Source organism: Erpetoichthys calabaricus, chromosome 1 (assembly GCF_900747795.2).
Source record: "Erpetoichthys calabaricus chromosome 1, fErpCal1.3, whole genome shotgun sequence".
Classification (NCBI taxonomy): domain Eukaryota; kingdom Metazoa; phylum Chordata; class Cladistia; order Polypteriformes; family Polypteridae; genus Erpetoichthys; species Erpetoichthys calabaricus.
Genome location: NC_041394.2, coordinates 355,241,562 through 355,255,177, shown reverse-complemented (window position 1 = coordinate 355,255,177; position 13,616 = coordinate 355,241,562). Strand labels below are relative to the sequence as shown.

The window sequence follows — 13,616 nt, the reverse complement described above, 5'->3', positions numbered from 1 at the left end:
TTCGTACACAGCACAGCACTGAGACAGCTCTTCTCCATGTAGTCAATGATCTTCTCCAGTCTGCAGATTGCGGTTTCCTTAATATTCTCCTCCTTCTTGACTTAAGTGCAGCACTTGACACAGTTAATCATGAAATCCTCCTGCCATGTCTCTCTGCTGTAGGCATCTCTGGCTTAGCCCTTCAATGGCTCACATCATATCTCTCTAATAGGCAACAGTTTGTCACACTCGGCCGATAGAAATCTTCCACCTCACCTGTGTCACATGGTGTCCCTCGGGGTTCAGTCCTTGGGCCGTTACTTTTTCTACTTTATATCCTTCCTTTGGGTCAGATTATTCACAGACATGGCCTTAACTTCCACTGTTATGCGGACGATAGACAGTTATATCTTAGTACAGACTCGCCTCCCAGCACACTCACTGACTGCATCACTGATCTTAAGCTATGGATGGAAAATAACTTTCTCAAACTTAATGCCAATAAAACTGAAGTGTTACTGGTAGGTCCAAAATCCCAACTTTCTAAGGCATTCAATTTCTCTGTTTCTGTTGATGGTCCACTTGTCAAACCTGCTCCTGTTGCCAGAAATCTTGGTGTTTTGTTTGATTCATCACTTAACTTTGAGCTACACATTAGGTCTCTTTCCAAAATTTCATTCTATCATCTCCGTCACATCGCCTGCCTGCATCCATTTCTGTCCTTTAATGATGCTCAAACTCATTGTTTCATAATGTCTTGTGTCGATTACTGTAATTCCCTCTTCATTGGCCTCCCTGCAAAATCTATACAGAAGCTACAGGACATTCAGAACTCAGCAGCCACACAAAGAGTTTTGCTCACATCTCCCCTGTTCTCTCCCAGCTTCACTGGTTACCTGTTCTGTCAAGGATTACATTCGAGATTCTGCATCTCACCTTCAAAGCCCCACATAACCTTTGTCCCTCTCTACCTCACTCAGTTCCTAGCTCCTTACACTCCTTGTCACTCTCTCAGGTCCTCGAGCAGTCATCTCCTGACTGTCACACACACCAGACTCTCCACCTTGGGAGGAAGGTCCTTCAGTGCTATAGCCCTGGAACTCTGGAACTCTCTTCCTCAGTCTCTTCGAGATTGCTCCTCTTTCTGCAGTTTTAAATCGCAACTGAAAACTTTCCTCTTTTATGAACTTTTGTCAACTGTGTAATATTTTTTTTTACTCTGTATGTAAAGTGACCTTGGTTTTCTGAAAGGCGCTCAATAAATGTAACTTATACATCCATCCATCCATTTTCCAACCCGCTGAATCCGAACATGGGGTCACGGGGTCTGCTGGAGCCAATCCCAGCCAACACAAGGCACAAGGCAGGGAACCAATCCTGGGCAGGGTGCCAACCCACTGCAGGACACACACAAACACACACTGGGGCCAATTTAGAATCGCCAATCCACCTAACCTGCATGTCTTTGGACTGTGGGAGGAAACCCACGCAGACACATGGAGAACATGCAAACTCCACGCAGGGAGGACCCGGGAAGCGAACTCAGGTCCCCAGATCTCCCAAATGCGAGGCAGCAGCACTACCCACAGCGCCACCGTGCCGCCCATGTAACTTATTATTATTATTTTGTTAAATAGCAGAGATGGGCAGGAGGAGAACATCAACTGGTACACATTACTGTGGAAAGATGAGCAATAGTGAAAAGTGTGGAACTCGCCATGTGTGTAAAACATGATTTGAATGCAAGGCCTCTTCAATTAGAACAGTGTTTCCCAAACTCGGTGCTGGGGACCCCCTGTGGCTTCAGGTTTTTGTTCCAATCAGCTTCTGTTTTTAATTGAACTTCTGGGCTAATTAAGTGAACTGATATTTCCAAAGTTCTGTGTTTAGGGAACAGTATAGAAATTAGAAAACTAAGTTTGCTAAAAAAAAATATTAAAATGTACCAAGCAGTTATATAGGAATAATGTATTTTTTTTCTTTTTAACAGTATTTTCCTCTTGATTTTCATTCTACTTTTCTAGGTGTCCTAATTGTTTAATTAATCCATTATTTACTAATTAGTGGGTCTGATGCTAAAGTACTTGCAGCCTTTGATTATTCCGTGTTGTTTGCCAGCGTGTCTATTCTGCTCATTTTTAATTGTCATTATTAAGATACAATGAAGGGGGGGAAAACTGTGCAGAGAAAGAGCAAAATATAATGAAATCAACAAAAGAGAGTTAAGCATTTAAATCGATAGTAAAAGCAGAAATATTTCTACACTGAATTTCCCCTTTGGATTAATAAAGTATCTATCTATCTATCTATCTATCTAAATGTCTTATAAATGTAAAGATCATGCTGCTATTCTTTTCTGAATGTCGAATAAAAGAAAAAATAATACCAGCTAATTTACTGAGCTCAGTGTTATCAGGTGTTGTCACTGATTAGGAATCCGGTTGGAACAAAAACCTGCAGCCACAGGGGGTCTCCAGGACCGAGTTTGGGAAACACTGAATTAGATGGTGAGCCACAGCTTAGTGAGGATGTTTGGCACAATGAGACAGCATTAGGGGTCAAGGCCTCATATTTAAAGTGTGTTACAGACCACCTAATGACATCAATAGTTTCAATTTACATCCTTTAATAATATTAAAAAGACAAGCTTAAAGGAGGATTTTAAAGTCATGGGGACTTTTAATTACCCAAACATTAACTGGGGTAACATTACAAGTAGCAGAGGACAAGAACAGGAGTGTTTAGACGTAACGAGTGACTGTTTAGAACTCCGTATGTTAAATCACTAACTCAGGAGGGAAGCCTTTCTGGATTTGGTATTTGCTAATAATCAGGATACAACTGAAGGGATGGATGTGATTGAACCACTGGGGTCAAGTGACCACAATGTAATACAATTCACAATGTCTTGGCAAAGGACGTAGCAGGGAAGCTAAAAGGGACTTAGAAATAATTAAGAGAAAATAAAAGATGAGACAAAGAGAGTCTTTCAATATTTTAGTAGTAAAAGAACAGTCAAGAAGGAGGTGAAGAGTATCAGTAATAGTCAAGGGGAATCTACTCTGGCCCTTCTTGTCCAGCGCCACTGTGAGGTCAGACCAGTCCAGTTTGTTGTTTATATGGACCCCCCAGTACTTGTAGCTCTGCACCACTTCCACGTTCCCTGCCTGGATGGTGACTGATCTCAGAGGATCCTTGGAATGCCAGAAATCCACTACCAACTCTTCTGTCTTGCTGAAGTTGATCTACATGTGGTTTCTTCCTTCACCACAACACAAGGGCCTCCATAAACCTCCTGTGCTCCGACTTGTTTCCATTAATAACGCAGCCTATGATAGAGGAGTCATGTGAGATTTTCTGTACGTGGTTAGTGCTGGTATTGTCCTGGAAGTCCTTTATGCTGAGAGTAAACAGGAAGGGAGACAGGACAGCTCCCTGAGGTACTCCAGTATTACACACCTCCATTTCTGACACATTGTCCTTCAGCCTCACAAACTGCTGTCTGTTAGTCAGGTAGTCCAAGACCCAGGAGATTGTGGGGGCATCAAGATTTAAAGTCTTTAGCTTTTTCCCCCCAGTCCATGAGGCAGAATAGTGTTAAAGGCAATGGGAAAACTCAAAGACCATGATCCTGACTATGGTGCCATCTTTGTCCAAGTGGGGGTAGAATCTGTGGAGGATGGAGATGAGAGCATCCTCAACACCTACATGTGTCTGACAGGTAAACTGCACAGGATCAAGATGTTCTGAAACCAGGGGTTGAAGGTGTTTCAAGACCAGCCTCTCAGAGGTCAGACATTAGATGGATGACATTAAAAGAAACTGGTCTGAGGTCCTTGGGATCACTGGATCACAGCAGCACATGTGAGGGACAGCATGGGTTTAGTTGAGGAGATCATGTCTCACTAGTAAAGTGAAATTGTATGAGGAAGCAACAAAAGCAGATGACTAGATACGTGTAAATGAAGTGTCAATTAAGGATACAGTCTGTTGGTGGGTACAGAATTGACTCAAACACAAGAAGCAAAGATGTTAGGAGAGGAGCCATATCAGAATTAGATCACCATAACAGCGGAGTCCATCAGGGGTCAGTGTTGGGGCTGCTTTTCTTTTTAATACAAACTAGCAAAATACCCATGCTTCGCAGCGGCGAAGTACTGCCTTAAAATTTTTAATAAGAAGAAAAGTAAACCTTTTTAAACTGAGGGAAAATATACCAATAATTATTTGTTAAGGATCTGTTTGTATCCCATGCTGTCAGTTCGGCCCTCCGGTTGTAATATGACCAAGCTGTGCGCTGAGCTTACTCTTGAGCATGCAACGTATAGTTGGCCATGTGAAAAGCAATCTTGCCTCAAATCAATGCCAACCTGTTGTAGGGTCTGTCCCTGAGACTTATTAATTGTCATTGCGAAGCAGAGCCTTACTGGAAATTGGAGGCGTTTGAATTGAAATGGGAGATCAGAGGGTATAATGGGGATGCCAGGAATAAAAACTCTCTCCCCTGAGCCACCACCAGTAAAAATAGTTGCCTCAATTATGTTCTTTTGCAGACATGTGACCTGAAGTCTCGTGCCATTACAAAGTTTCGGTGCCTGTAAGTTTCTCAGTAACATTATTGGTGCCCCAACCTTCAAAATTAGATTATGCTCAGGAGTGCCTGGAGGATTCAGAGTGTGAAGAAACTCTCCCGGATAGTGCACCGCGTCTTCCACTTCTACAACTGAATCCACACACTGATATGTTTTCGGTTGTGAAGGTAGTTCTTGAAGTAAAATGTGGTTTATAGTCATAGTCATGTCATTTCTTGGTGTCAGGATAGCTCTCTCCCTCAACCATGACACGTCGTTTTCGTGGAGATTTTGTAGATTGGGGTAAACATTTTGAAGAAGGCTTTGTAAGAAGCATTGGCGGTTGTCCAAAGGTGTAAAATATTTGGCCATTTCAGTACACTTGAAAGCGACAACCAAACAATTCAGCAGCAGCCATCAACTCACATGCAGAACCATAGGTGAAGGGCTTATGCATTTCACTCTTCTAGTGCTCCTGTGTAGTATAATTATCTCCTGTACCGTCATCAGTCCACACCTTGAACCTGTCCCAGTCATTCAATACATAAGACACAATGTTCCTCCGGATATCAAGAGTGAGCCTGATATGGCCGTGCAATATGTAACACAGAGAATGGAAAAGGCAGGCGCCATCTCCGGGCATGGAAACCACTCGGTAAGTGACAGTTCTTTGATCGATGGTGATCACCTCGATAGACATGTTAATGGGGGTACGGTTGGAACGATAAAGGAAATGGGTACCTGAACAATGTAAACTAAGTCTAAAATACCTACACAATAACTATAATCATAATAAATGAACAATAAAACAGCGGAGAAGCCGTGGATTAAATAAAAAGGCTGTAGTTATCAGCAGGGAGACGTGAATACCGTGGCGAAGCAAGAAAGGGAATGAAGAGACCGGAGCGACGGACGGCCTTAAATAGGCAGGCAGCCAACTACGTGGGAGGCGTGGGGATGGGGGACCCAATGCCGCCTCACACGGCGACCGAGCTGCAGGCTATGGACGTATATATGTACGTAAGTAGGATTCAGTTAGCGTTGGGAACACGCGTACCAAATTTCTTGAAGATGGGCCCATAAGTAACAAAGACCGCTGGAAAGTTCAATATGCGGCTGACAGTGGCGTCATACCACCAAAATAAGTACGTACATTGGTTTCGGTTAGCTCACAGAAGCCGCCTACCAAATTTCGTGAAGATGGGGCCATAAATAAGAAAGTTTAACATGGAGGATGTTCTCGACCGTTATGACCGTTACGCGTAGAATTTCGGCTGACAGTGGCGTCATACCACCGAAATAAGTACGTACATTGGTTTCGGTTAGCGCAGGGAAGCCGCCTACCAAATTTTGTGAAGATGGGGCCATAAATAAGAAAGTTTAACATGGCGGACGTTGTTGACCGTTATTACCGTTACGTGTAGAATTTTGAAATGAAACCTGCTTAACTTTTGTAAGTAAGCTGTAAGGAATGAGCCTGCCAAATTTCAGCCTTCTACCTACACGGGAAGTTGGAGAATTAATGAAGAGTGAGGGCTTTGCCTTTTATTGGTATAGATAAATGATCAGGACAAGAATATACAAATAAGCAACATCAGTGTGACGATGATATCAAACTGGGTGGGAGTATTGGTAGATAATGCAGAACCAGTCATATTCTTACAGAGGGATCTGGACAGCATAGAGAGTTGGACAGATCTGTGGCAGATGAGATTTAATGTAAATAAATGCAAAGTATTACATGTAGGAAGTACACTGATTTGAATACACAGTGGAGCTGGGGGGGGTCTAAAAATTTAAACATATCCCTTACAAAAAAAGTCCTGGGAATTGTAGTGAAATGATCATTATTACACTGACACAGTGGACAGAAGCCATTAGTAAGGCTAGCAGAATAATAAGTTATATAGCGCCCCATGTGGAGTACAAGTCACGTTAGGTTATACTAACACTTTATAACACACTAGTGAGGCCTTGTCTGAAGTTTTGTGTGCACTTTTGGTCTTTGGGGTACAAAATGTATATTGCAGCACTAAAGAAAGTCCAGAGATGAGCAACATGGCTGATTCAGAACTGAGAGATCTGCACTATGAGGACAGACTGAAGGAGTTGAACCTTTTCAGCCTAAACAGAGGCAGATGAAGATGTCATAAATTATGTTTTTAATATTCTGAAAGTAATTTAAATGTCATACAAATATGAACATTTTTCTACACAAACAGAACAACAGATACATGGAAAAAGTGACCAGCCAGTGTGGTGAAGTGTAGGACTTTAAGACCCTTCAAAGCTGACAATGTGTTTTTAAAAAAGATTAGGAGAATAGGATTAGGTGAGCCTGTTGACATGAATGGCCTGATCTCGTCACAATTGTTCTGATGTTCTAACTGAGGAGAAACAGAGTCCTGGAGGAGCTGATGACAGGAGACACAAGACCAGTGGCTTACCTTTAATATGAGTGCCAATGGCAGCGGGCTGGAGACTGGCCTGAATGTCCTTCAAGAGGTCTTGTCCTGGAAAGACAACAAGAGAGACAGAAGAGATAATTACAGCAGTAAAGGGGCAAATTAACAAAAAGATAAAGTGAGTAAAGTGAGGTATACAGAAAAATATCAAAAACTAACAGACTGCTGCTAACGTGGACTTCGTTTGGCACCAACGAAGAGTTGACATTTGAAAGCAAAGAGCAAACCACCCATGTGTGTCCATATTGGGAGGTCTGCAATTAACTGTCCAGGAATGAACACCCAGGAAATAGCACATAAGAGAGCAATAGGAACAGTAGACGTATTGTGTGTTTATCATGCTGAGGAGAGCAGGAAATCTTTACGGAGACCTCGGGGGTACAATAAGCTTCATGTGGATCTGAAAGGTAAAACATCTGAAGAAAAAACATGGATGAGCATGAGTGTGAGCATCTGGGGGCATCTAAAGTTGATGTTTAAACACACCGACCTGAGGGGTGTGCTAAGATCAGGGGTGTCGGAAAAGAACACAATTGGTGACTTCCTGTTAAAGAAAGAAAAAAATATCATTACTGATCATCCTGGTGGGTTGTAGTTGTAGGCTTATAAAGTGTAAAAGGGGTGACATACAAGTCAAATATGTGGTCATGACAGGTCACACATAGGAGGCAGTAGCACACCAGTTACTACATAGTATGGTGGGACCACTAACTCCTTTAAAGACTTTAAGACACATCAAATAGAAAATCAGAGAAACTGAAGAAAGTGTTGGTATTGACGGCCATCAAGCAGACTTCTCGATGTAAGTGACGGACCTGACAGTTGTTAGTCCAGTGGCCTACAGACAGTAATGTTGTGTTTTGTGGTCCTGTCTCTCATGCTCTGTCTCCTTTTGTGATTTGCACACATTCAGTGTTTCCCTGTCACACAGAACTCTATTAACTCACCACGCTCTGTCACCTCCTGCAGTATTCTTGTCATGTTTGGTGATGGAAATCTTGGAAATTCTTCAGCCAGCGCCTCCCACAGGCTCACCAGTACCACACTGTCCATCTTCATTATGTCATTGATGAAGGACTCCACACCTGCTCGCCTCTCACCTTCTTCTTTGGCTTTGAATCTCTGAAAGACAAGCAAGTGACCATAGGGCTAATTTAGAAAAGACCACTGGGAGAGCACAGTAGAGTGGTCAGTGGGGTCTGATGACCTCACAATAACAGAAAGACAACCTATGGAGGGTCAGGCAGTCTCAGATGATTCTCCTGAGCTCATCATCTCTGCTCAGCTCTCTGTACCTTGTACTGACAGGGAGACCTGCTTACCTTGGCCTCATCGTTGGTGAGGATGTTCTTGGTGGCCAGGTTCTGCAGAATACTAGTGATGTCATATTCAATCACATAGGCCAGGTGGGGCATGTAGTACTCGGTGATCTTGCGGAGATCCTCATGAGAGAAAGTTTGTATTACTTTAGGAACCTTCTGTGTTAAACCTGAAATGGAAAGGAAAAAGATGAAACTTCACAGATACAAATGTTTTGGAGGCTCAGGGATCAGAATTCAGTCTGACATGACTGCTTATCTCAATCCTAAGTAGTGGCCTCACAGTAAATTTGAGGGAACAGCATCGACGACAGGCTGGACTGGTCTCATAATGCACACGAGTTGCTGAATATAAGAAAGGGCAAAGCAGACCCTTTTTACTGAGGAGACTGTGCTCCTTTAATGTGGGTAGTGACATCCTTTACATGTTCTACAACTCTATGATGGCCAGTGTGGTTTGCTCAGTCAGTAATATCACTTCAAGAGAAGTCAACAAGATGATCAATAAAATGATTAAGAAGGCACTCAATCACTGGCAAAACAGTGTAGGTTTGGATCTTTGATGCAATGGATGAGGTCTAATCTCCAAGGCTCAATGAGAACAGCTGCCTTGGTCACCATAGTGTGGTCAGCTTCCAGCTCCAAAAGAAATGCCCATACCTGACTTTAAAGGAAACAACAACCTGTGGTGATCAAATTGAATCAAAGTCCCTTCCAGTTACAGATCCAGTGCTTGATTTTGTCCATCAGGTTTAGCCAGAGTTCAATTTTGGGTTACAAGCCTAAAACACTGTGGAATAAAAATGAAATATCCCCTTGTTATTCTAAGGGTTAACATGTGGCCTGTCACATGCTGGACTGTTGAACAAGAATGTACTCTGTGCTTCAAGTGCAAACTGCTTTTTAAAGAACTCCTGCTTTTGTGTTAAAATACTGTAGCTGTATGACTTATTAGCCATAAGATGACTTAAATAAAGGAACTACTCCTTTAGCGGTAAACAAGCTCACAATATAAGGAGCTGACTGGGGACTGTAAGTGGGGCTTCTCTCTGGCTTGCAAACAGAGAACTCACAACTACTCATCTGCTGCCAATAAAAATTGCTGATTGATTGATGAAGTTCCTGTCTTCCTCAACGTATTTCTTCCACAACACAAATGTCCCTTTGGTCACCTTTTTGTGTGACAGCGCCTCCACAGACATGTCAGCTCATCCTTGAATTATGTCTTCATTCTCAGATGCAGTACAGAGCTGACCACAATGAAGGTAGAGCTGCAATTTTGCCATTCATTTTACAGTTCAGGTGGTGGTAGTGCAGTCAGCTTTCTGCTCCTCTTCTTATTCTGATTAAATATTAGGCCTCGTGTGCCACAGAAAGCCAAACCAAATGGGACAATGCCACCTTGCCCTACCAGTGGAGTAGAGCTGCTGGCACTCATCCCACCCAACCTCTACAGTTCCAGTAGTAAATCAGGTTTTTCCCCACAGAGGACCCCAACACTTTCATCAGTATATCTGTGAGCATTATGATTTTGTAAAGTTTGTAATTGTGTTTCATCTGTGAACTTGTTACGGCACTCTGAGCCATCACTCCATGAAGAGCGCGTTACAAAATAATTGGAATTGAACTGAACTAGCGACTTCCACAAGATCTGCCTGTCACTTTATATCTGATTACTGAGGTGCTGCTGGTCAGCTGCTCCCGTGTTTGAAGAGTGCGGTAACAGGCAATTCAATGAAATGTGATTCTGAGGCATCCAATCAGATTGGTCTCCTATTTTTCCCTGTCATTATCTCAGCCAATCAAAATGCACACTGAGGAGTATTGGAGATGAGGCACAATTGCCAGAGTTGACTTTTGGAGGTAACATCTCTATATATGTATGTATATATATATATATATATATATATATATATATATATATATATAAAATCCAATATCTGTCTGTCTGTATGTTTGTCCACTTTTCATGAGAGAACTACTTAATGGATTTAGATTGAGTTTTCTTCTATAATTTGCTTGAACATTCCAGTTAATTTTGCGACTTTTCTCATCACGTTAAGAGTCATAGTCCACTTACTGGAGCGATATATTTGTGCAAATCTGAGACAGAGGCTGTGGGCCGAGGAGAAGAAGGAAGCGTGACGTCAGGAGTAGGGAGCTGGGCGGGCCCTCCTCACTGTCCTGTTTCACTACTACGCTGGCGGAGCCGCAGGGGACGGCTAGTTAATAATAAGTTTGGCTCTCTTGAAAAACAAGCCCTTGATCTTTAGGACATTTGACCCAGTATGTTTTTTGTATGTTAGATAACTTTTAAAGTTGCCTTTTCATTCTTTGAACAGTTGGCTTAATGAATCCTGCATACGAGGGTCTTATGGGTGATAACAAGACTTTTAGGCCTACAGCTTAGGTGGCTACACATTTCTATTAGTAATAAACTTGCAGAGCTTTTAAAGGTAAAGATGTTCAGGACTCAAAGGGAGGCATTCTCTCATGTTTCCAAGTTCATTATTGCTCCTAGAGGAAAAACAACGAACTGCTGGGCTCAGAAACATGTGTAAGCCATTTTTTAAGCAGAAGTCGGGATTTATAAAATACAAACTTGGTGTGGAAATTGGACCAAAGTTACAGAAACCTTTGACCACTGGTAATTCCCACTCAAATCCTTAAACCAGAAAATATACCTTTCAAATGCATAAAACACATAAGAAAATGTGGAAGAGTAACGATTTACTTTTATTTCCCAGGAAGCTCTGCTTCATAACAGCACAAGTTACACGTGAAATGAATGAAATGGCATCATGTTTCTGACCCAAACAGTTGGTGAGCTTCAGTGTCAGATGTCCTCCTTTTCCTTTGCAACATCCCTCATGAGCAACACGACGTTAATGCAAAGAGGAAAGTGAGGACCTCACCCTGTGCCTGCTATTGTCCATCAGTAAGTCTTCTCCAAGGCCAAAGATGTCCCACTTTAAACTCAACAGATATATGGACTATAATTAACATTACATCTGAGAGTTGAAGATGTCCAACAAGATAACAGGTCAGTCAGTACCACTGGAATTTGAATAAATGTTTTTTGACCTTTAATTGATTGATTTCACAAACATATGAACGTTAAGCTTGGCCAAATCTAAATACAATTTCTTTGTAACGTAGGGGCATTCACCTTAAAAGATATGTTTGGTATTTTGACAGTCAGTTCTTTCTTCACAATCATGATATATATTATGTAGTTATATGAAACTGTATTCTAAAGTGAAGCATAACTATAAATGTAAGAAAAATAACCAGCCTGCTCGTGTGTTTTACAACAGAACTAATGGGTCCCAATGAGTCCCAAAGTGAGAAATATCATTGAAAGTTACTGAACACGTCCATTTTTGACATTGAAAACATTTTGCAAAATAGCACAATCATGTAATTTTAGGAAGGAAAAAAACAAAAAAGCAAATCTTTTTTTGAGACTCAGCCATTTTAAAGGAGGCTGGCTGTACATTACACTTCGCTGACCAGGTTTCTCTGCAGAACATTTTCAGTCACAGGGCTGTGGATTCACCTCAGAAAGTCATCGCCAAGCACCGTTACTGACATTGAATGTTGAGGCCCAGATGTGAATTTCTGTTTCTGTTTTGTAGACAACAATAACCAAAAAGACTCCCACAGTCATTTACATTTTTTCACTATACAGAAGCTTATTTCATTATTTCACAAAGATATTGCCTGCTGATGCCTGTATGTTGATGCACACGTGTGCTTCAGTGCTCTAGCAAGAGAAAGATTATGGTCAACAGACAAGAAGAGAACAGACATTGTAGGCATACATTTAGTTTAAATCAAACAGAAGTTTTGTACGGATGCTTTAGCACAGGCACAATGGTATCACAGAGCTATTCCTGCCTCACAGTGCCAGTCTATATGGAGTTTGCATGTTCTCTCTGTGTATTTATGGATTGATTTGTATCTGAATGTTGTGTTTCAAGTTCTTTCAGTCACTTCCAAAAGCTTCTGACCAGAGGTGAAAACAGGAATGCTGATCCACCCGTATATTGGGAACTTTGCCTTTTGGCTCAGCTCTCTCTGCATCAGGATTCACTAGTACAGTGAAAGCATAACTGATCCACGTGTTGATCTCCATCTTCCTTCTTCCCTCACTCGTAAACAAGAACCTGAACTCGTCCACTTGAGGCAGCACCTCATCTCAAACCCTTTTGTAGCCAAGAACCATGACCTCAGACATGGAGGTGCTGATCCTCATAACTGCTGCTTCACACCCGGCCACAAGTAAACCCAGTGTGCACCTGAGGTCACAGCAGGATGAAGCCAGCAGGATCACATCATCTTCAAAAAGCAGAGATGTCATCCTAAGGTCACCACACTGGAGACGATTCACTCCTAGGCTGTTCCTAGAAATTCTTTCCATAAAGATTATGAACTAAATTGGTGACAAACTCCACACTCACTGAGATTGAATCTAACTTACTGCCAGTAATGTGGACAAAGCTTTCACTACAGCTGTATGGAGACTGAATAGCCTGCAACAGCACCAACCCCAAAATAGATCTGCAGTGGGGGGTCATGAAAAGCATTCTTCAGAAATGTGGAAGGAACATTTTCTTAAAATGAAACCTGTGCTACTTCAAAGTGGAAATATTTGGTGAGTTTTAGGACTTTTTTATTTCACATTAGGACACCAGTACTCACCTCCATTATAAAAGGAAAGAACAAGCTACACATTTATTCAGGTTTATAAAATAAGCTTCACTTTAGAGCATAATTTCATGTTGCAAACTAAGATTCACAATGACTGTGAAGAAATAACTTTGACTTGAAAAATATTGAAATTATCCTTTAAAGGTGATTAAGATCCTAGTTTGTCCCTCCGTCATCCTCACCATGACCATCAATGACGTTCTTTCTTATCATACCCTCCTTGTACATGTTTAAAGGGTGGATTCAGGACAGCTGAACCAGTGGTTCTTTTCAGCTATTCCTGCTCTGGCCTTTCCCTCCATACTGGAGAGCTCAAGGGGCCTGGTTAGACTTTTTTCCCCAATTTGAAGTAAGTGCAAGACCCACTGAGCATTTTCTGTGACAATGACAATTGGATCCACTCCCACTCTGGCCAGGAGCTTACACATCAGCCCAGGGAGGTCTCCTACTTGAGCACTGAGATGGTAGCCCACCTGAAGAGACTGCTGTATGTCTGTCAGTTATTGTTCTTCCTTTCTCTCTGGTAGTTCAGTTAGAGGAGACTCACAGGGGGTCTTCAGTCCTGCTGA

At 41.9% G+C, this 13,616-nt stretch overlaps 1 protein-coding gene across 1 annotated transcript in view; it reads right to left on the bottom strand.

Moving 5' to 3' along the window:
- The window catches only part of LOC114665238 (NACHT, LRR and PYD domains-containing protein 3-like), a 367,778-nt gene that overhangs the window by 303,061 nt on the left and 51,101 nt on the right, over positions 1-13,616 (bottom strand). Inside the window, exons 3-5 of the mRNA XM_051924838.1 lie at positions 8,338-8,504; positions 7,963-8,137; positions 6,998-7,063 (exon numbers count right to left, since the gene is read on the bottom strand). Coding sequence (XP_051780798.1) covers positions 6,998-7,063; positions 7,963-8,137; positions 8,338-8,504 — 408 coding nt within the window. The remainder of the gene's footprint in view (positions 1-6,997; positions 7,064-7,962; positions 8,138-8,337; positions 8,505-13,616) is intronic.